Source organism: Atta colombica, unplaced genomic scaffold (assembly GCF_001594045.1).
Source record: "Atta colombica isolate Treedump-2 unplaced genomic scaffold, Acol1.0 scaffold107, whole genome shotgun sequence".
Taxonomy (NCBI): domain Eukaryota; kingdom Metazoa; phylum Arthropoda; class Insecta; order Hymenoptera; family Formicidae; genus Atta; species Atta colombica.
Genome location: NW_017259192.1, coordinates 3,409,919 through 3,435,113, shown reverse-complemented (window position 1 = coordinate 3,435,113; position 25,195 = coordinate 3,409,919). Strand labels below are relative to the sequence as shown.

The 25,195-nt window shown below is 35.4% G+C and overlaps 2 protein-coding genes across 2 annotated transcripts in view; both read right to left on the bottom strand.

Annotated features, from left to right (window-relative positions):
* The window catches only part of LOC108692344 (neurotrimin-like), an 85,573-nt gene extending 72,515 nt beyond the window's left edge, over window positions 1–13,058 (bottom strand). The window contains exon 1 of the mRNA XM_018200554.1: window positions 12,986–13,058. Within this exon, the coding sequence (XP_018056043.1) occupies window positions 12,986–13,058 (73 nt within the window). The remainder of the gene's footprint in view (window positions 1–12,985) is intronic.
* Window positions 13,059–17,842: 4,784 nt separating this feature from the next.
* LOC108693158 (RUN and FYVE domain-containing protein 2-like) overlaps window positions 17,843–25,195 on the bottom strand; it is a 21,465-nt gene continuing 14,112 nt past the window's right edge. The window contains exons 13-14 of the mRNA XM_018201940.1: window positions 24,910–25,161; window positions 17,843–18,793 (exon numbers count right to left, since the gene is read on the bottom strand). Of these exons, the coding sequence (XP_018057429.1) occupies window positions 18,653–18,793; window positions 24,910–25,161 (393 nt within the window). The 3' untranslated portion in view covers window positions 17,843–18,652. The remainder of the gene's footprint in view (window positions 18,794–24,909; window positions 25,162–25,195) is intronic.

Genomic DNA, 25,195 nt, shown 5'->3' with positions numbered 1-25,195 from the left:
AATATATATATATATATATATAGGTATATATACGTATCTACGGCACGTACGGCCAGGGATATCGCGGGGGATTAAATGGGGCGAGGATATCGTGAAGTCAGTCGGGGGCGAGATCGAAGAAAACGCCGGCTGCGATTATTTGCGAGAGACACCGTTCAGACTCGAGTGCCACATACGTTCACAGAGAAAGGGAAATAAGAAAACGCGAGCGAGCATTTCGGGAGATAGCCGGTGAGTTTCATGACGATAATCAAATGGCACGGTGAAGGGGATAGGCGATGCTGGAAATATATGGGGCATTGGCAGTGAAGGAAAAAGGGAACCGACTTTCCGGAATGTCGTAAAGTCGCGCGCGAGGCGTGCGAGAGTTAGGAGCGTAACGCGAGAAACGATTCGAGGAGTATCAAAGAGAAGTGAGTGAGCCGAAGAATACGATAGAAAACGAGTAGACAAGTTGATGGAGAGGCACACGTATCGAAATCTTTTGGGTAATCAGGTTTTTGAAGAATTAATCAGGGAGAAACCTTTTTCTCTTTCATTTATACCCACGCTTTGACATGAGAAAAAAAATCTTGAATTACTATGTAATCCGCCTTGCTTCGTTAACAAAAGTAACGGACCGTTCGTCTGCATTGTAGTCAGAGAGAAAACGGAATGTAATCGATCGAGATGATGACTTATATACAGACGCTTAGTACAAGCAAATGTGAGACTTAGTATTGGCAGTTCTCCGTTAATTTCCAAAGAAGACCAATTTATTAACCACAAAAGAAACTAATCTCATCGACGGTTAATTACGAATAGACGACAATAGACTGTTGTATCAAACATATAATTTACATTAATGTCGTCGACGTTCTGTTAACCAAGCGACAATAATTTTGCGGTAAACAATGGTCATCCGTGTTTCCTGCGACATGACCCCGATAGTTCCAAACACACACCTCAAATGAATTAATTTATAGTTTACAAAAGACAATCTATATGCAAACTAATAAAGCTCAAACTCTATAAAATAATTATACTAAATTATTTAGTACCTATCGGTTTTTCAAAGTCATGCAGGAGAGTTATATTGAGATAGCTTTTAAAATTGTGAAGTACATAGTGAACGATAATCTATTTATTATGTAACCATTATGTCAGAACAAAAGTTCATAGTACTACAAACTTCAAAATTTAAACAGCTATAACTTCATTAAAATAAACGAAATTTAAATTTAAAAAAAGGCTTTATAGTTAAAAATTTATATTTTCAAAGTTACTGTGTTTTTCGAGTTTTTGTGAATTTGGTAAATTTTACATATAGAAAACTACGAGCTGAACAAAATGAGTCTTTTCACTTTGTGAACTTGTCAGATACCCAAAAAAATTTGTGAAAATTTTTGACTTTCTAATGAGAAAGCTTTCTCCTACAAAATCATTTTTTTTAATATTCCTAAGCTTTTTTGTTATTGAGTTTTCATGGATTAAATAAAAGGAGCATTTTAACTTTGATTGCTTATAATTCCGTTAATAATCATCGTATCGCAATTAAAAGAAGAGATTCTTAAAGTTAAAATTCTTCTCTATCGAATAATAGATAATTGTCAATTTTTTTTTAAATATGAGACAAACTATAGCAATCAAAACCTTAAATGATCTGGATCTTAAATGCTTTTATTAAATATAAGACATTGTACAAATGAATTAACGCTTTTGTTTTGACCCAAAGTTTCTTCTATTTATAAATTCATTTAATTTGGGTTGATGTAATTTTATCAAAATATTATTGAAGCATATTCGTAAGCTTAATAAAAGAAAAACTAAAAAGTAGTAGTCTATAGTAAAGGAATACTATTTCTTTAGAATAACTCGTTCATATAGTTAGAGATAATCACCAAAGTTAGAGATAATCCAACTTGAATAGGAGACTTTGTATGAGCTACCTTATTCAGTTATCTTTCTGGATTAGCATTTATTTCTGACCCTTAATAATAATCTGCATAGAAAAGTGTTTAAAAATGACAGGTACTGGTACTGGTCTCACCACAGAACTTTCTTTTGTTCAGAAAATAAGGACTTCTATAGAAAGATATAGAGAATAGAAATAGAAACTTCTACCAATAAAATAATTATTTTTAATAAGAATAATAACATTATTTTTAATATACATAAATTATTTTTTTTTTCGCGAGTATGAAGAGTAATAAAAAGTTTTGTAATTATCTGGTATAGAGTTATCTTTCCAAAAAGATATAATCAGACAAGTAAAAAGAATTGAAGACTCTAGCTGGCTCTCTATTATCGCCAACATTTCCCACGTCGACGAGTACATTCGACGATTAACCGCAGTGAAATATGATCGCGCCGGAAATCTACAGACAAGTGGAACAAAAATAAGCCAAGTGCGAGACCGTTTGCGAACGTCGGAATGATAATCCGTAACGAAGTAGCCTGATACGGACGGCACACGGCGCGAACATAATGATTGCTCCAAGCGAGTGTAGAGTGTAGCTAGGGGAAAAGTTGCGGCAGCACGCGGATAGACTAATTAATTGGGGTTAAATAACTGACTGTAAAATACTTGGCGTGTCGAGATTGCGCGCGCGCACGACTCCACGAGAATCGGGAATGAGTTGGCGGGCAGCCTCGGTAGTAGCTGAGAGTTTAGCCCGAGTCGGGTGAGCGACTACGGAAGGTAAGTAGGTACCTTTAATGAGGTTGATAATGGGTGGTTATATAGTCCACCTTCCTCTCTTTGCCTCACCTCCATCTCGGCCCAATAGTTCGCTCACCGGTTTGCTCACCTTTCTTCCTGCCGTTACTCATTGATTTCGCGGCGCAGCAGGGTTAATCGGGCCACGAGAATTTCGTATTTCAGCGGGTTTTCAGCTTTCACTTGAGTTTAAACACTTGCCCAGGAAGAATGCCGTTAATTGGATACCCCGATTTTACCTCTACGGTACGTCGACACACTGGAGAACCCTCACTGAGCGGCAAACGATTTCACTTCCACATAACGGTTCTGGGGAAGTGATAGCGATTTTATCGTGCGCCGTGATCGTGAACGAAGTCATTCCGTGCTCAAAATAATCTTCGATTCTGCCGAATTGTCGTTCGAAATTCTATAATCTGGGAGCAAAGGGAGGAGGCGAGGTTGGGGGGAGAACAGAAGGACAATAGAACTGGGTCGAGTAAACTCGGAAAGGACGCACGGTATGGCTTTGTTTAAATAGTCATCGTGTTTGGTTAAGCAATTATCGCAGACGCTTTTGCCCACGCGACCCACTTGTAAAAACACTCTTCGCGCGCCAAGACTTCTTAAGATGCGACATCCGTGTCTGACACGCGCGCGTTAGGAATGAATAATCGAGTCTTCTTCATTCGCACGCCTGCCCTACGCGCAAAGGGTGTAATGCACCGTGACTAAAACGCGACAAGAGACTCATGTCGCGGAAGACGCGTAAACAGCAATGATGGTGACGGTAATAGCGTAAAATGTCGAGGAAAACAAGACCTCGCCCCCGTCGTTGTCTAGCACAAACAAATTCATTTGCAAACGGCGGTCATTAGAATCCGCGCGAATTGTCAAACCGGTCGTAATGCAAGCATAAAGGCGAACCTCCCACTCGGAATCAACACAGATTCGGCAAGTTCGAGTTCCATGCTCGGGTAACAACAATTTGAGAATAATTCACCGACGACGAGGATACAATCCAAGTTCGTTCGAGCATAAATGTGCGGCGTAGCCGTCATGAAAGTTGTCCGCATCTCGATCATCGTCGCGTATTCGAGACGTGCAAACGTTGGCACAGAGAGAACAGAATGTAGGCGAATTTTTGTATTGACACTGAAAGAACCGTAAAGATGGGCATTCTATCACCTGTACCCGAAAAATCCAACTTTGCAAAAAAAAAAAAATAGAGTGATCCGGATCACGATCGTGCGCGCTTTCGAAAGCTATCGCTATCACGTGCCCGTCTCGGTTGGTGGTCGAGCGCGCGTGTGGATCTTTCATAACTCGGTTTTGTGATTTATTGCGACCTCGGTGATTTTTCATCGAGCAGCCTACGAAATAAAGTGATTGATTGCGCGCGAGAAGGAGCGATGGCAAAAGCGGCCGACCAAGGGAAAGAGAGAGAAAGAGTAGAGATATATTTGTCAAGATCTCACTCTGGATGGATCGTTAATTTACGATTGTTAATTCGCGAAAGAGTTACCACGCTGCGGGAACAGCGAAGACGAGTTCAGTTCGGACAAGCAATAAATTTGTGTGATATACGATGTAGTTATTACTATTTTGTTAATCAGCAGTAAGGGTCGTAGTTACAATCGCTTTGCTTTGCTGTTAATGAGTTAACGGCAAATATTGAATAAAGCAAAGGAAAATACAACTGCTATACACCATGAATAATACAATTAAGAAAAAGAGGTTATATTCGGTGGATCTTGGTGTCTAATAATAGATATTTTTACGTAAATCTTACAATTTTTAATTTAAACAAACTGCAGCGTGCCAATTATTTGTCGAGCTTACGGTCCTAAACTGAATAAACAATTTTTATATGCATTTTTTAAGTACTTTTTCACTTACATGTGACATATTGGATAATTTAATAATTTTTTTCAGTTTTCGTTTTTAGATATCATTTAAGAAATATATTTAATCTTATTAGGTAAGAAGTTCTGTCTTTGTTATGACATGAAAGATATTTATACTGGAATTAAATCGCGTTTGTGAGAGGATTTTGTTAAAATAATAAGATTCAGACAAAGTAAACAATAAAATATTTATTTTAAAAATAGTATCTATTAACCCAAAATACTTCTTTTTGTAGTAAATCATCATGTAAAATAACAATAAGAATCATAAAACTATTTATTAAAGCAAATATTTGCATTTGCAATATTAGTAAACACAAAAAGTTATATAAAATAAATAAATAAATCCATCACATTTGCTTTCATAATAAATATAACTTTGGAACAATATTAAAATAAATATTTTGCTCGCGCACGATAAAAGTATTATAATGTTAATAATTTTTATATAATAGTTTTTATTTTTTAAATTGCATATATACGGGAACATTCATAAACTTTTCAAACTAAATAAATTATTTTTATAAAAATATTTTTTATTTTTAAAGATAAATTATTTTATCGCTCAATATTAAAATCATGTCTTGTAAAAAAAGTAACAGTAACAATATTCAAATTTAGCTTTTTAAAATATTATTTTCAAAATACGATCTATTTTTAAAATGATTTATTAATCAAATCATTAGAGATTTAATGTATAGTAGTAACTTGAGATAAATCTATTTATATATAAGAAAACATATTAAACTTTAATACTAAAGCATCAAGAATAATCATCAAGACGACAATAATGTAATTAGTGTAACTTAGACAAAGTGTAACTAATGTTTTTTTATATATATCAGTCATTTCTCTGACATGAAATGTCCTATATGTGTAAGAAATGAAATAACGATACAATTACATCAGAATTATGAAGCGATATTATGTTGTAGGCCGATGATGAAAATATGGCAGTGATAAATGTTCCTTTTTTTTCTTCGACGAACGTCGTTAGCGTTACTATACGATTTATCATTGATAATTAGCTATGAAATTTTTGCAACGCGCGAGTGCTTAACATGATGTAAAGAGTATGAAGAATTACACACGTGATCCCGAACATGACATTGAAAAAATGGATAAGGGGAAAGATACGGCAAAGAAATTCTAGCACATTAAGCTTTTAAGCAATCAGGTTGCAGTTAACATCATAATACATCTGTCATATTTGTTAAAGGAAAATTCGCAAGTCAGCACAAAAAATCATATTGACTTTTAAATTGATTTTGAACATAAAATTTCATGTTTTTATTACACATTTTTACCTTTTCTTTATGTATAGAGATGTAAACACAGACTAATAAAGTAAATTTAATTTTTTAATTTTTTTATACCTATATTCTTAAAAATCAATATAATTTCACAAAGATTTACACAGCCAAAGTTTTCTCTCTATATTTTACATTTTTCTGAAAATGCATGGGGTGTAATTACATACTTGTACACAGTTAACGTTAAAATATTTGTACACAGAGAGAAGGTTAAACATTTCGATTTGATTCCGTTTATCTTTATTTCTAGCGTTTCAAATAAATATATGTATCTATATTAAAAGTCGCTATATTATCTTTCGTGATATCGTATTTCCAAAATATTTAAATAGATATTGCACAATATTTTGCTAAATTTTTCATGATAAAAAGTCCTTATATCAATCAACCTGCTTTAGATATTAATTATTTTTTTATCTAAAGAGAAAAGATATAAAAGAATAGAAGTCTTATTAAAAATGTTATTTAATTATTTAAATAGATTTATTTAAAGAATTATTTAAAGAATTATTTAAAGAATATGTCTAATAAAATTATTCAATAGACATGGTCTATACAAATTAATTTGTGAAATTTTATGCATGTATGCAAGGTAAATCGATGGCATATATGTGATGACATAACGCGGATATATATTGCACCAATCGAGGTTAATAAGCATATTAAGACACAGATGTACAGATGCATGTAGTTTAACAAAATATAAGAAATACGATAGGTATACATATATGATTCATGTCAATGAGAAGTTAATGAGAAATATAATACAAAGACATATGTGTGTGTATATATATATATATATCCGAATTGACATATTGTTATAATAAATAAATAAAATCGTTACGAAGATATAATAAAACTAGTCACGATAACAAGCGTTCGTAAAGGTCGCGAAACCGTAAAATTGAATTAAAATCGATGACAATGATCGTTTTATCAGATTCCCAATAAAGTTATTGTTAATATGTTATTTTCGTCTGTCTGATGAAATGATCTAATTTTGTCGTGTTTCCCTGCGTCGGTCGATCGTAGAATACAAGCATGCGACCGCACGCGCAGAACGATCGTTTGCGTGACACTGAGAAGGAGACAAATGTAAAGAGTCAATAGCGGAGGAACACACGAGTGCGTGTAATTCGTTTTGCCGTCGTCGTCATCGTCAAAAAGCACACTTTCGCGTCGCGACACACAGGCAGATCCGCCACTGCGGAGAAGTTAAAAGGTCGTTAGCTGAATTCGCGGCAGCGAACTCAAAACTCTGCCATAATTTACGCGGTCGTATCCCACTCGACCCCGTCGTGAGATCGTATCACCTCGCAGGTGTCTAGCCTGCATTCTCGCGAAGGGACATGCACATGCAAGCACGGAAACGCTGTTTAACAATTCCATTCTTGCCGCGAGAAAACGTTTCGCTTAACCCCCCGTTGGTTCTCTGTGAAGTCAACTCCCACGTGAGTTTATAGAGGAGAGTAAGTCTTCAATTCTCGCGCTCGCATACCTCGCTGTTTATATCTATATACCTAGCTAATTTTCATCCCACAAATATTCGTATAAAGAAATTTCTATCAGTAGAAATTGATTTTTCATATTCAAATCAAATGATAAGTAAGATTAAAAAATACATTGAATTAAAATTAATTAATTAATCTTGAACAATAATTATAAATAATAGAATAATAAATTTTTATATTTTTAATATTATTTATGCCGATTTAAAAATGAGAACAAAAAAATCTGTTAAAATTAAAAGTAACGTTAAAAATTAATATTAAAAATGAACTTAATAACGTCATTATATTATGCGTAAAAGAAATAGAATATTATATCGACCAATGGCTTATTTAAGTCATTAGAAATGTAAGCGCACTCGTATTGTGCATCTACGCCTAGAGCGTGGAAGAAATTAATTTCGCGATAGCACCGAGCTAATTGTGAATTGTACTTGAAGTCACCTTCGATATACCACTAGGCACCGAATGCATAAACGTATCGCTGCTCTCTATCCTAATGAGTTTCCCGGCCACTGTATATCTTACTGTTGCATTGTGCCTATATTCTTAGCATATACATCTATGAAACATTTGAAAAATATATTATAATTCGTATTAGAATGTCAATATCTTTAATGGTTGGCTTTATACATCCATTATTCACAAAATCGTGAGCGGAAAGAACAATTTTGCTGAAGTATTTAAAGCTAGATTCAAATATTTCAGGAAGATCATATTAACTAAATACAGATCTGAAAATAATTTTGTTATGTTGAATAATTTAAAAATAATTATGTCTAATTGTGTTAGGACACTCAAACTGATTATTAGAATATTAAAATCTTAAAAAAGCAGCATTGTTGTCTAGCACTCAACAAATTATTTTCAGATCTATATTTAATTATTGTACATTTTCACTTCATTAAAACTGTTCTTTTCATGTAGCTTAATTTGATGCATCAAATTCTGTATACGTAAAAGCTCTAAAACATATATAGGATTCAAAAAGTTCACATATTACTCTGCAATTTGAATAAAACTTTACTTAATAATAGCATTAAAATATGATAAGTCACAAAAGTTAAGCAGCTTCAAAAATAATACCGCGTTCGCGCGCGCGCGCGAAAAGTACCTCACTCAACTTTAATGACGAGCTAGACGAGGATAAAATAATTAAAAGACTTTATACGCCAAAACTTCTTGTTGAAATTTAAGATAAATTTTTATAATAAATCCCATAAAAATAATATTTCGGTATACATATTTTTTTTAATTTCACGAAGTATCACATGACTTTCTGGCAAGCGAAAACATCTCATAAAGCTTAAACTGGATTATTTTTTTGTCGGCAAGTTAAGAATATAGTCTATGCATATAACATATTCAATCCTAATAGTACATTCGTAATCGTAAATGAAAAGGATGGAAAATACGTTTTAATATTAAAAATAGGAGAAACGTAACTTGAAGCTTATCGTCATCTTTAGAATGTGCTTCAATCATAAGTGAATAGCGTTGATGCACTTTGATGCAGTGGACCGCGCGCACGTGTCATTATACATTCCTCTTTGCTCATGCCAAAGGTAGATGCAGACGAGAAATAGCAATGCGTGGAACGGAAAAACAAAACTGAGAACCGCACACGTACTGAAGATAGGATGTGCAAAAGCGTATTTATATATGTGTGTTGGCTGCATATTTATCTAACGTACGCGTTCGTATTTCGCTACTACGGAGATTTCGGAGCGCGAGGCACGGAATTGCCAGTTTAATACCGATTCTGCGTGCAAATACACATGCGGGGGGGGAGTGTGTCGACGGTGGTTTGCTGTTTGCGAATTAGGTGCAATCAAATGCAAAATCACACTGGCAAATATTACACGATTTACCAATCACAGATTCCCGCAATTAATTGCTCGGCGCGATATGCTATTAGCAAAGACTTTCACTGTGTTGAGAAAATTTTGCAGAAATCCTTGAAGACATAATTATATATATCTCAAGATTGAATTTCATCTCTCCATTATCTCGTAATAAAGATATTTTTGTTAAGATTATTCATTGTTATCACTGTTGTATTCTGTATTTAATGAATTATTATATTTCATACGCGATGCACAAAAATGTAAGCAGACAGATAAAAATTAATAAATATACAGTTTATACTCATACTCGTCTTTTAGACATATCTTTTTACTTATATTTTAATTGAACTTTCTTATAATAAAAAAAACATGTTGAAAACAAAATAATATAATAACAAATATGTTGCATCATTGTTATAACATTTTAATATTTAAGGTTTATAATTAAATTTCAAATATTTGCTTAATTAAATGATTATATAAAAAAATTAAGCAAAAAAATAAAGTTTTTGAAATCTCTTCGTAACTGTTAGATACTTATTTAACTGAAAAATTTTATTACGATGTTAAATTTCTACATAAATAATCTTTTATTAAATAATATAATTTTAATGATAAAAATAAAATTCATTTCAGACATTGATTTCAGACTTATTAAGAAGTTAATTATAATTAATGTAGTAGAAACTATAGCGCATATTAATCAAAGCAGGTAGTAAAAGAAGAAAGTTATAAGAGCTGTAAATCGTTTCCAGTGTGAATAAAATATAGTGCCTATGCGTCAATCACGCGCCGTCAGCCATCATCCCAAAATAGGAAATGTGCGATAATTGTTCCGCTCGTTCGAATTATGTACTTAACAAATCAAATTGCTTCTTCAGTGAATTGACGTTAATCTTTCTTTAAGGAGCATTTCAGCTATTAATTTAGTCACTCTTTTATTGAATTACTCATTGTATATACTCAGGAATTGCAATGAAGTATCATATTATCATTACGTGTACAATTAATATAGACTATGAATAAAAGTGATATAATAATTAGTTAAATACACGTAATGTTGCTCGTTAAACATAATTGTCATAAATATGATCATGAAAAAGCCTGTAGAATTTATCAGATCATTTGTTTATATCATTTGTTTATGTTATTTTTCTTGCAAAAGTACAATATAAAAGATATTTCTCATATCTTGACTTTAAATTTTAGATGATAGCACGCCGTAGACACATTCATCTAAAATAGCAACGACAGTATAGGCCAGATGAATAACATGACACTATATGAATACTAAATATGATACGACTTAAAAAGATATTTTCAAAAAAGTATTGTTATTTACAAGTAAAGTTTCGTAAGTAATTTATACCGTTTTATTAATTAAAACAGTTCGTGTATAATGAAGAAATTTGAATAGCATAGTTATTGTATACAACATAGATAAAAAAATCTAATTTTACAGTAGAGACAAAACATTTTTTTGCTTTTCTGATTGTTTAAATTCTCAGTCCTTTTGATGTTTTTGTTTTATTTATTAATCTCCATAATGTACAGTTACGAGAACAAAATATTACTACCATATAAATAATATTTTTATGATAAGGAAATAAAATAGAAACTACAAATCTTATATATTAATAAATTAATAAATCTTACTTATTTACTAATATAATTAAAGCTTTTATATATATATATATACACACACACATATGTTTTTGTAAGATACTATAATAGTATATTTTATAATAGTATATTTTAAGCGAAGCAAATGATATCTTTAATCACTTAAATTAAGTGATTATCAAATAAATCAAGTTATAAAACTTTCAAAGAAATATAAATTTAACTAAATGCCGGATAATCTATCTAAAAATATATTTTTAAAAAAATAGCAAAAAATCGGGATAATTTCAAGATATTGATAATATATGTATGTTCACGCAAATAGCTCTCGAGAAACCGTGTTAATTTACAAAATGCATGAAATATATTCGAAACCAGATTGTCTGTTCTATTCGTGTGAGATAAAAATTCCACGTCAGCGCGTTATGCATGAATTAGAACTGTAACAATTGCAAAAATTGTAAGTCACGATTTCTAACGCGCGCGGCTTTCATCGATATCTCTCTGCGAGAGACATTCCGAGAGGCATAAGTAACTCACGTGACGACTAGATTAAGGGAGCGAGTGTTTATTGCAACCTTATCACGAGGTGCCTATCGCAGTGACATGACTCGAGAATGCAAATTAAAAATTGTCAAATCTCTCCTTTCAATCAGGTGTCGAGCGGGATTCGCAACTAATGCGGGACTAATTCGAACGGTAAGAGGCGGACAATTGCGGACGGGTGAAGCCAAGTGGATTTACGGAGCCTTCGGTCAACGGTGTGATAATTCGACGTTAAGTCATTAGCCCCGCATGATTACAGCGCAGGGCGCGTTATAATGGCGCCGGCGTATTTCACTGGCACCTAATCCCGCTGACATACCACGTGCCGACGCATGGCGGTGTCACGCCGTATCCAGAAATCTCGCGATTACCTCTCTTTCTGCCGTTTGTCTCGTCATCACGAGACATACGAATAATCGTGTTTGGGGCGTGAATAAACGAAATGATCGCCGGTAAGATCTACGAAGGTGTCCCGTCCGACAGGCTAAAGAACTCATTTCCCAGCCGACTGGCCGAGAAAGAGAGAGTAATTATTATCACGCGAAAGGATAAGGCGGAGTTTGCTGGACTAACTTCCGCTGTGATAATTTATACTTGCCACGATTCGCTATAGGACGATTGCAGCGGGTGGTTGGCGCAGCCAACAGAAAGGAAATGGAAAAGAAGAAGGAGCGTTGTGTACACTGAAGAAAGAACAAAATAGATAGTGAGATGGCACAACGCTGAACTTATAAGTTCCCATTTACATGAAATTTTGTATTTATTCCGTTTACGACAAATACTAGCGGGCTGAGAATTGATGCAAGGAAAATTTTAGAAATCAAGAGACTTTTCGTTCCAATCAGTAATGTTGATTTGAAAGATCAATGCCAATAACGATGAAGAAAATTGAGTGAAAAGTCTCGACTGTTTGCGGTTCTGGGCTCATCACAGAGAATTTTACGATCGAGCAGCGTCCCACAATCGCGATAAACGTAAACTCGCTTTGCGATACCGTATTACGATCGTTCCCACGGGATCGAAGCAGAACTCCTGGCGACGAAGCGACACGACGCGACGCTACTCGAAGCGATGCAGTAGGATAGGTAACCAATCTCGTTCGCTTAAATTACGACCGGCTCGTAATCACCTACTGACTTTTATCATCCACGTAATAAACAAACCGCAATCGTAAAAGCCAACCGTAAAATTCTCTCGAAGGATAGACCCCGAGAAAAAAAAGAGAGAGAAACAGAAAAAGAGAAAAAGAGCTCGCGGTTAAATACGCAGACCTCGCGCAGAAAAGTCGTAAAAGTTGAATGAGTCACCCTTTTTCTCTTCTCTTACAAGAATCTCGATCGTATAAGAACTCTTCGATCGCGATGATCAACCACGACAGTTTTCGCGTTTTAGCGACTCGTGGTCGCGAATTACGATTGCAGCAGCAATCGGAAGCTAAGACGGAATTTATAGGGAGGACAATGTATATTGCATAATTGCATAAAGTGCATAACGCTGTTCGGATCGTGCAGAGCGGTGCGGGGAAATTGTGCGTCTGCCGGGGATGCTCGGTGTATTATTTTACCTGATGACGGATCGTTCAGCGCGGATACCCATGTCGCGACGCAGAACACCGGGATCGCGAGAACGGGGAGCATGTTGCTACGTCGACGACGCGGCTACGTCAACTGAGGAGTAAACGCCGGGCGCCGCGACGCTTACCGCCGCGACGCGGTTCCGCTTTGCCGCCAACCACGCGGGCGCCTGCGTGTTGCATCGTGCCGTGCGTCCGCGACTTATGCGGCTCGTCGTCCGGGGTGTTACGAGGAGACGCGAAGATATCTCTGTTTACTATCGAGCACGCATTCAAAGCGAGAGCGCGACGAAGCGCAAACGCGATGCAATTGCGTTTTACGCATATACTTATTCAGCGAAGGAGAGAATTGTACGTGCATATACATGGGATCCATCGAACGTAAGAAGCACGATCTCGTTATTATTTTCTTCAAGAACTTTGGAAGGTATTCAGACTTTCTCAAATCAGAAACATCGGCATACCTTTTTCTGAGATATACATGCATATTGAGAATATTTTTATTATTGTAATCTAAAAATTTCGAAAAAAATTTGTTTACGTATTTCAAAGCGACACAATTAAGCCTCTTGTTTTCAGAAGACAAACTAATTGAACTAATAAAATAAAAGAAACATTTTGTATGAACATATATTCTATATCAGTTGACTCTTACGAGACTGTGTTTCATAGAAAAAATTTAAACTATCTTTTTAAATAAAATAATTATTTAAATATTTAATATTAATTCAAACTAAATGCAGCTAGAGTTAAAATTTTGTTTTTCTTTTTTCCTTATAAATTAAGAATTAATAATCTTTTTTACAAAATAGATTTTTTAACTATTAATAAATTAATTGAGACTATTAATGCGTTTGTGATTAATATCAAATTTATTTGTTTCTAATTTGTATAAAGACATACGTAAAGAATAAAACTTGTTTAATTGTAAATCTACTCTGATTAACGAGGACGCCTATCAAAAAAATCGAGAAAAAGCGAATTTGCAGGTAAATATATATTTTTGTAATAATTACATTGTCTTGTAATCATTCTAACGATCTTATTTCTGCATCTGCTTCTTATTTAGTACAGATGAATTTAAAACATTTTGATATATTCATTCCATGTCAGATTTCAATTATCGCTTTCAATACATTTATTAAATTTTAATTAATTGAGAACCTTCGTACGGTACATTTGTATATTCCAGAATTATAAAGTATTACCGTTTTCATCGGATATATGTATATCCTCTATTTTTAATTGATCGTTGACAGTTATTGGAAAACCGACAAATGAGCTATTTCTGTTAGTCTAATGATAGCGATTTGTAACTTCAAATACTCAACAAGCAGACTATGTTTGAAATAGGTCTATCATTTAAGGGAGAATGAGAGAACTCTCTGTGAATACCTAAAGGAAAAGTTAAATAAAGCCAACGATAATTATTTATCAAATGGTAGAAGTTTTCATTCAAAGGATACTTCAGTTATTTAAGTTTAAATAATAAATTTATATATTTCATTTTTATCACCAATATAATTTCAAACAAAAGAATATTCATTTATATTATTCGGAATTACGACGCGTTGCGAGGCAATGCTGAATCGGTTTTATTTTTTGTTTAAAATTACAGTTAATAATACACAGATATTAATTATCGTTTAAAGTCAAATGTTCTTTACATAAAAACTCTTATAATTGATAAATAATTTATTTAATTTTCGCTTAGATATTTGTAATTCCTCTATTCTTCTCTACATATAGTAAACTTATCAAAAATATGTAATGAGATTTACGTAAATAGCATGTACATTCATGTGTTACAGTACATCATTAAGCGTATATCAGGCTGTCACTGAAAATATGAAAAATAAAAGATTATCACTACTTTAATATAATGCAATAATATTGTTTGCGTGTGCATTCCATGTTTGCAATTCCTCGGATTTCCTCTATACGATGTTATCTACGGCGAATTAAGAAATCGTTACAAAACTCCGAATGCACTATCAAAAAGACTACAAAGCAACGATTAATGAAGTACAAAGCAGTTTATCGACGCACTGTTACGGAAAACAATCATTTGTTTTCGCTACTTCTCGTAACTTTCTACGCTTCGGTGCATCAGCGAATTGTTCACTTTACCACCCGTAGCGTGAACGTACGCAATATTGCTTTTTTTTCATGTCCATGTAGTTTTTTGTCACCATTTTTGCCGGGTCGGTTCGCGATGCACGCTCATGCAGCAAAAATCTCCTCGTGGAGTTCCCATACGTTCGATCGCATGGCAGAAAATTTTTGTTTTTGCATGATTGCATGTAGCTGCAAGTTCCGATACACGCGATAGTATTTTATCTACACGAGAAATGGATCAACAAGCGCTAAATAGTAAATAAACATCGAAATCGGACAGGACACCTTGCGGCATGGAGAGCGTAGCAGTGCAATCGCTATCAACGATTTATCCCTCAAAGAATCACGATGGAAGTGGTTCGCGTGATAATTCATGCTCGCCGCGGATACTATTTCGAGCACGCGTGCCACTTGATGGAATCGCACCTCCGGTTCAGCACCATTACGTACAATTGTTTTCGCTTATTACATGCATGCGATTCCTGTAGGTATGGATCTGGCGAGAACGCGCCGAGAAATTCTTTCTCCTGTTTCTCTCGAACGTGACTTGAGAAAATATGTCATTCGTGAGTCTAACAAGATTGAAATTTTCAATTTGATGTTGCGCGAGTACTCGATGGGATTTCATCCATAACGTAATTTGCGCGCAGTAATTTTCGCATTGAAAAAGTCGTTTTACGGACGCGCGTAGGACGAAAGAATAATTAATGTACACACACACACACACACACACACACACATATTGTGTATATATATATATATATAATAAAGTATATATGTATGTATATTCTTTGCTTGTAACATCATCATTCAAAATATTTGTTTATATTAAGAATCCTCGATATCCAGGATATCGAGGATTCTTTAAAATAAACATTTATGAACTGTGTCATGGATCGTTACGTGTCGACTTTATGTCAAAGATGAAGAACTAGTCAATTCTTCTGATAGAGACATGCGATATAAGAACATGCGACCGAGTTACTTTGTGTGTGTCAGTGATTTCATTGTAAAAGCAACTTTACCTTCATGATCTTGGCACCGCGTGCCACGACTCGTGAAACACGCCATACCATCATTAATGCTCCATAACGTAATGCATTATTTTATTCTCATGATCGCGTTGATTCGTCACTTCAGAACGAATAGTCAATCTGAAATTTACGAAAGTATTTTGCGAAAATATCCTTTTCGATTGTTTACACACTATATTTTGCTTTCATTTATAACGCGTCATGTCTGAAATATCACAATTTGATCCCGTTCCGTAAACTGTCATGAGAAGTATTACCCCGCATTCTGAATGAAAGTGTTAAAAATCTATGTCATAAATCATCTAAATTGCAATAAATTTAAATAATCTGCAACCTGATTATATTCTCCCTGACAGCGGGATATACATGTGCTTAATCATTTGAATGTTATCGCAATGGTAAAGTTTAATCTTCCATTCGAGCCTCTTATCTCTGTTCCTCTTCCGATTATTCCGATTTCCGGAAAACCAGATTGCAATGAGTGTGACCGAACTCATTCCGGCGCAATTGTCGCGTGCACCCTTGTACTAGGTACTCCATCGCGGCTACATGCCGGGCAGATGGAAGCGGATATATTTGCGCCAATCGTCGAGGCAGCAACGATCGATGCGGAACGGCCGAGGATCGATTTCAATTTAGCGAACGTTTAAGCGTGCACGCTCGCGGCTAACGAGCTTTCGAAAGTCGTAGATATCCGACAAGTTGGCCTACGGGGGCAGTCCCGCCGCGGCTCACAACCACCCAGCAGAAACTTACCGCAGTCAGGCGGCGTAAGTACCTGCGAGCATACAGGTAACATGACACCGTTAACTCCCTTAACACCGTACTTGCACCGTACAGATATTACACAGGCTCACGGACACGCGCGCGATTTCACCTGGCGGACGTTTATGTGGCGTCCAGGATCGTAGTGGTAGGCATTGTTAACGTCTGAAAAGGATAAGAACGATGCGAGCGATGGAGGCCGGCTGACGGACTGTTTTACTGCTTTTCCAGCGTTGCAATGGAGGCGTCGGTGGGGATGGCGTGTGGTTCCCATTGTAGAGATTAGAGAGATCAGCATATGCATCTGAGAAACGGATTTACATTCGGCAGCTAAATTTACACATTACACCGCTTTCTTTCTGCGAATTGCTTTTGTGCAAAAGAAAATTTCTTTTTTTCCGTTAATACACTTCTTGAAGGATTGATGTCACTGTAATAGAAATGTAAGTACAGAAGCGGATCAGATATGGCGCCATTTCCAATTGTTTGTAAAGAGAATTGTTTTAAAAATATATGAAAATATTAAGTTCCGATTAATCGAACTATTCGCTATAATGAAATTAAAGTATAATTTGCACGATGAAAAATAATAATGTGTAAAATCTTTATTACTTCTGAACAAAATTATAATTTTTGTTTGTTATATTAAGTTAGTCTCGAATACATTTAATTAATTATTGTGGTTTTCTGGATCATAAAGACTTCTATTAAAATGTACTTGCGAAAGATGCAAAGACTTTCTTATAACATAGGTTTTGTAAGAATGTCTTTAATTAACTCCTACCAGTTAAAGAAAATTTTCATAAACAGTCTACAAAGGATTGCAACAACGAGATCTCCGTTTCTTTTTCTTTCGAGGCATTTAATAAGCATATTTTCATTATAATATTTGCATAACATAAAAGATTGGGATCAATAAATAACGTGCACCTGTTAGAAAACCATTTCATTTATTTACGTATAATATCTCTTTTCAGACGGTATAGAACAATTTAAAAATATCGTTGTACAGGCACGCGTTTTTGGACGCTGCAGTATGCGCGAGCAAAGCTGCAGTTTCGAGACTTTACAAATCGGATTCAATTACATCTCTGTTATAATCTTACCCTGCCCAAGTTGAGCATAACAAATACAATTACGATCGCACTAGAAGTAATATGCAATGTAATTCAAATTCTCGTAAATATTTATACAATCAGATCATTGAACTCTCGTCATTCATGACGCTGGTGAGAGTAATCGTAATTGTTGTGCAATAAAATGAAACAAAATGAACGTTTCGCCGTGACAAAATAAAATACATTCGAGGAAATAAATTCTATCGATCGTATATCTCGCGATTATTTATAAAACTATAAAATATATTAGAAACGCAGAACAGTATGAATAACAAAATTTGATAAATTGAATATTTCTCTAAACTCCTCGTATTACTCTAAAAAGAATTATGAGATTATTTTCCATAGAAAAGATTCAACATGAAATAAAATATTGCTTACGTAGATTGATTTGTTTGTCGTCGCATATGGCCAATTGATAATACATTGTTATGCATTACGTATAGTAGAAAGAAGCATGTACAAATGTGTGGATTACATTTGCAGACAAATTTTGTTACCTTTTCATTCTTTCTTTGTTCTGCTTTCTCGGATTTCCGTTCCTATCTTTTTTGAGACTGTGCATCGAACTGAAATCTGTTATGCAATTCGTTTTACGAAAAGGAACAATAGTATGCGGAATATTAACGCACCACCGAGTAACGGCTAACCAGAAACACATAACATTCGTCACAAACGCGTACCGGTTTCGCTGAGTTTGGCAAGACCGTAGTATTGTCACTGCATGCGTTACAGAAAATGTTCCCGCAATTGCGACAATGGTGCTGCAACAGAAATAATATCAAACATTTACTATTAGTTTATATTAATTGTTAACGTTATCGATAGAAAAAAGATTATATAAATATCTAGGCATTTCTATATATTCACTTGTAAAAGTATTGGTATTTATATCTTTTTTAAATTTGAGTAATAAAATTATGTAATAAATAATTGACAGTTATAATAATATGTAATCAGTTGACATTAGTTATAATAATATGTATCAATTATAATAATAAGCGTATTATTAGTACAGCAAAATATAAATATTAATTTACATTTGTAAAACTTATTTTAAAAACAGTAAAATGGATTTTATACTCGTTCTAATAATGGAATTACATTTGTAACATAAAATTTCATATTTTAAAGTCTAAAATAAATATTCTATAACATATTAAAATTTTGTTAAGTTAATAATTTATATTGCAACTTTACTTGAAAAGCATTAATTGATAAAACGATGGACTGACGTTTAACTTCAACTATTGAGTTTAACTAATTTCACTCCAGATGAAAATCGACAATAATTCATAAGATATCTCGACTGTCTCGGGGCAATGTAAATATAGTACGTTTTAAATCTCGTAGTTACAGTTTAGGATTTTAACCGAAACGTCCAAACCAATCATAACTTCGCGGCGTATAATGGCGATGAGTTTGCCCGCCTCAGGTCTACACGCTGAAAAGTAAAAAGCTCTGTAGCGTAGTTCGCAGTTACGGATTACGTGTGCTCGTTACGTTCGGGTCAAAAAAAGTGCATGCCCGTACCTGAAGCTGGCACGCGGACAACGGCTGGAGCTTTTTGTACTCGGCACCAGGGATACTATTGTCCGCGCGTCAACTTCAGGTAAGAGAGCGCTTAATACTTTTTTGTGGTGTTTCTTGCACAGGTCATTTCCATGTGAGAGTCGTTAGATTGTTAAAGTATAGACGGACATGGAACAGGACTGACTGGCAAAGCTATTGAAAGTGACAAACGAGAAACAGTGAAGAGAAGGACAGATAGACGAAACAAATTCGTGTTAATCGCATCGATTATGCAAAATGTCTCAATCACATTTATCTTTTTATAGTCTCTCCAGATATGCTAAAAGATAAATAAGGAAAGATATTAAAAATATTATAAGTTAAGTAACACATGTAGAAGTCTATATTTTGGTACAACTGAATTTTCTTTTAATAGCTTATCTCTTATCCAAACTAACACAAGCAATTTAACGTCGTTTAATCACACGAGGAATCCGTATTTTGCAAGTCGCAATGAGAGGAATGCGCAATATTCTCGCCTTTGGTCTTTGCGTTTATTTCGTATTTCTACTCGCGCCTCTTTCTCTTATCCGGTAATCTTTATTTTCGGACCATTACCGACGGTCTATTATAATAAGAATTCGTGGTATTCACAGTATTCCGAAAGCCAAAAGAGAAGCGTAACCGAGGCGACGATTCTAAATTTTACATCTAAATTGAATCCCCTAAGTGAGACGGTGGGATCATCGTTCCCTCTTGACGCAAGGGTGGTGAGGGTGCGGGAGAGTGGTTGCCCGGTTATTACCGGGAGAAGTAAGAGCCCGAATAATATCGTCCCGATAACCGATTTCCTCGCGAAGTTAATTATTGAACCGTCATCATGACTTACGACCGAAACGTAGTAGATTGGCGCCCGTAACCGGCGTGCCTCAAGCACGCCTTATCTTAACCGTGATAGATACCTACTTACAGATACTTTCCAAGACGAATAAATCAAACAGAGATCAGATCCGAGAGATACTGTCGAGCAAATGATCGACCGTAGCGATCTATAAATTCCTCGCGAGATGACTCGACTCTTGGCGGACGCGAAAGTTTTGGTAAACCGAGGACACCATCTTGTGGCTTACCTCGCTCGCCTTTGTAGCGCGTAACATCGGGCAAACTCACTTTTATGCAATCGCATGAGCAAGAAAATGAGTTTTCGTCTCTAAAGTTAAGAGTTAAAAAGACGCAAATGACGTTGCACGCTTATTTATCTTCGTGGGTAAAACGGCGAACGGAAATTCTATTTTTCTTTTTTTTTTCTTTTTTTGTAATCGTGGTCGCTTTCATCGGTCTCATAACCAATGTATTCATTGTATTAATGTATTCCAAACAAACTTATCCAGTTAGCTTTATCAAAATTAAAGACACCACGTGATAGAGAATTAAGATAGTTACATCATCGTAAAGTTCGTCTTAACTTGGAACAAAGTGTGAAGAGTTCTAAGAGATTTCAGAGAAATTAATTATGATTTTGAAATATGCATATTCATCGTCTGTAAGATACGTCCTTTAGCTTCGCTTCAAGTTTATACAACACATACGAACATTTCTAGGGCATCTTTTGCGACGATATTCTACCACATCAACACGAGTATGGTAGCGAATGGTGTTCACTTTCAGCATGTGTACCACTTGATATTGCTTATAATGGGCGCATCTGGAAAGGAGGATTCAAAATTCCTCGAAATTTAATGATTAAAAGTGATGTTACTATAATATATTATATTGTATATTATATATCAATGTATAATGAATAGCAGCAATTTTGCTGACACCTCGCTTTTTACTGGTATAATAAATTGTTATTAAAATTGAGAAAACCTAATATTTTCTTTATTTAAAATCAGGAATGAAAAAGAGACATTTTATACTCTAAAATATTCAAAAAAAATCTATTAACGCAAAAATTGCTGTTTATGTGATAATGGAATTAATAATCCTCCTCTCTCAAAAAAGGAATCTTACGCTTATGGTGTATGGCCAATATTGCAAGTATCTGCTCTTTTTACGTAATAATGTCATATCATGCTTTATAAGTTATTGTTCTTATCACGTATATAGTGAGTAATAGATATACAATAGATATACAATAAAAATACAATATAGATATAAACAAGATGTATATATATAATAAGATATATATAATAAAAAAGAAACAAAATTGCTGTTATATGCACTTATAAAAAGACGTACAATAATTTCTCGATGGAAATATTGTTTATCCTTACACATTAATATATAATTTCACGATACGCATATTCAAATAAATACCTACAGACATTTTACACATATTAAGTCACTATTGACTCAACCATATCCGTTAGAAAATATTTACATGTTGTTACAAGATGAAACTTGGATGTCGCAATTTGCAATTACTGGAAGCAAATTAAAGCGTCCAACGACGCGTAAGATACACGGGAAAAGTTTTGCACACCGTCTCGTTAACATCTCGCTGCAGAATTCAAATTTCGCACAATTCGCGGGAACTGTGTCAAGTGCGCGTACAAAGCAATCGTCGGTGTACCACGTGCGTTGAGCAATACCGCGGGGCATCGTGCATTTAAAAAGCCAGCAGAGGTGAGTTTACAATATGTCTTAATGTGGTCAACCGCACCACGGCACTGAAATTATTGTTTTACTCGCTTTTGCTTGCGCGAAAGCTTGCGGCCACCCTGTATTTTTTCTACTTGCAAACAAAATCCCCATACCTTTCGAAGGCTTCGCGCCTTTTCCCCACGGTTTCTCCGTTATGCACCTACCAGCGGAATGGCTTGCCCACTGGCACGATTTCCACCCACACAGCTGGTCGTGCCATGGGTGGCCTATTCTATATTAAACAGTATGGTAATACACCTACCGGGCGAAAAATGAGTAACAAGGATATCCGAGCACTACCTTGTTATTATGCAATAACTTACCACCCTTTCCTACGCTCTCCTTTCAACCCTCCCCCGTAACCCATTCCTTTCTCGCGCGAGCACAACATATATTCCTTGCTGACTACGTAAAGCAAAGAAGAGAATACGGTCTAATGTATTTTATGGGGCAAGCAACGTCTCTATCATATTGTCGACTGAATATGCATGCGAGTCATGCATGCACAACGCATAATCATGAATGTATGTTGAATGATGATGCAAATAATGTAATTCGACGTTCTGAAAAAAAGCGAAGGACGCTGCTTTGCAAACATAATCACAGGCTTAAGCTAAAACTAAAGACAGAGTTTTTGTTGGCACTCTCAATAGTTAGTATTTCAAGTGTCGTGCATTGAAAAAAAGAGTCTGATAATAACTAAAGGTTGAGTAAAATAATTCCAGTTAAATGATTATATAATTATATTAATTGCTTATATAATTATAGTCAAAAATAATATTACTTTTCTAACTATTTAGTATAAATATTATCAAACGGTTGATTACATTATTATATTTAATACTTGCTAAATATTTATTTAAAAAAGTAAAATCATTTTTGGTTATATCATTTGAAATTATTTCATTCAATATTTGGTAACTATTACCAAAGTCTATGTTTTCAGTGTGGGTGTTTTAATTTGCTCCTAGTACTTGCAAATTGCAACAGTCAAAGGAGTCTGCACTTCTTACGAAGAGTTAAATTGAGTAAATTTTTGATATGTGGTTGCTTTTATGATGTAGATCTCAAAGGACATGACTTCAGAAAAGCTCAATCCTTATGATTATTATTTAATGATCTGAATATAATAATATATAAGGACCATTAAAAAACTATTATCGCTCTTTTTTAGATTAGGCCCTTTTATTTTGTTAAAAAGATCTGAAAGAAGATTGAAAGATTACAAAAAAGATACAAAAGAGAAATTAGTAATCTTATGTAGAAAAAATACAATCAATTTTTGTAAAATACACAATTTTGAACTAACCGTAAAAATTGAATTTTTCTGAAATCATGTTCATTAAAATTTTTTATTAGCTTATATCATAAAAGCAATCACATATCTATTAAAAATTTAGCCAATTTGACAAAAGCCGCTTTCTATATACAAAGTGTATGGGATTACTTTATTTTGAAACATGTAGATGATGAAACATGTGCAAGGTTAATTGTTACGACAATCATTGATGACTGAACGAGATGCCATGATGCACGCGATTCCTTTAGAAAATTTGCGCAAACGAGTTATCCTGCAGCGATTGACAACCAACTCCAAAGAAACTCTATTATTTATCGCAGATGTTCGCGTAATTTCGATAAACTCTCGACCGCGCGTAAATCCTGCTACAGAATTTATCCGTATGACGAATGCACGAATACACTTGCTCGTTGTTAGTACGCCGCGTGTTTCTCTTATCGATGCACGCAACTGCAGCTAACGGAACGATCAAGATCTCTGCGCGAATACTTTAAGCGCCCATGTCGTGCCGGCACGTGTGATTTGCATTGGAAAAATGGAAGTTAACCGGCGTGAAGAGTTCTCTGAGCTTCGTTGGTCGCTCCGCGACCCGGAGAATCGCTCGCTTTTACCGTGTAACGTGACACGTCTCTCACTCCTTTAATGAGCGAATTAAAAAGCATTACGGACGCGTGGCCGACGTATTCGCGCGGCAGGCTTAACAACATTGCCGCTCGAGAACTTGTTTAAGCCGGTAATCCCTCAGTTGGCTCTTATCTATTCACAAATTCCGGCCCTCATTACGGCCTATCGCGATTTAATAAAGGGGGAAGTTAGGTAAACGAAAGCCTTTAAGTGTAATTGCCGGCTTGGGCAACGCGATAGTCCGCTATCTCTAATAATACGACTGTCGTATCAAAGTTGTTGCGCACGAGAAGCGATTTCGATCTCAAGGGATCCTGACGACCTGACGAGCGCCTAGACCTATGCACCATCAGATCGTCGAGGGTAAGTGTATCTCGTGGTTATGTCAAGCCTACTCTACAACGACCCGAACGATTCTGGTCATTTAATGTGGGCTTACTTTACCTTGTCTTCTTTGTTAAGTTCCAACGGCTGGAATCTGCATCAGAGTAAGCAGTAATTTTCCGAACGGCGGAGATAATTGAACAATTACGTAAGATGCGCCGCGCTTTCAGCCGAGATCTTCACGCGCGCGAATCGTCTCTGCGAATAGATCGAATAAGCGAAAGAGGAAGGCGAGAAGAGAGAGAGAGGGACGAAGACGACTTCAACGAAGAAGCTGGAGAAATCGAGAGTTGGAGCGAAAAGTTAGAGGGAGACAGAAAGAGAAAAGGAGAAAGAAAAAGAGTGAGAGGGAGTAAGATAGAGAGAGAGAGAGAGAGTTACGAAAGCGCGAGAGCAATTAAAAAGTTTGATTACCTTGCGACGAGTCATGTTGAACTCACGACTGCATCCCTTGCATTGGGTGACCATCCGATCATTTGCCCAGGTTACCAAACCCTCTTGCAGTGCCGACTGCTGCTGCTGCTGAGCATTGTCAGCGGCCTCGCGCAATTCGGCAGCCGCTAATTTGGCAGCACTCAATTGTCCCCCAAGTTCCTCCAGAGTTCGTTCCTGCTCACCGCACACCTCCTTTAGAGCGTAATACTCTTCCTGCAGAGTCAAGTATCTCTGGAACAACCATAATTGTGATTATCTAGCAAGT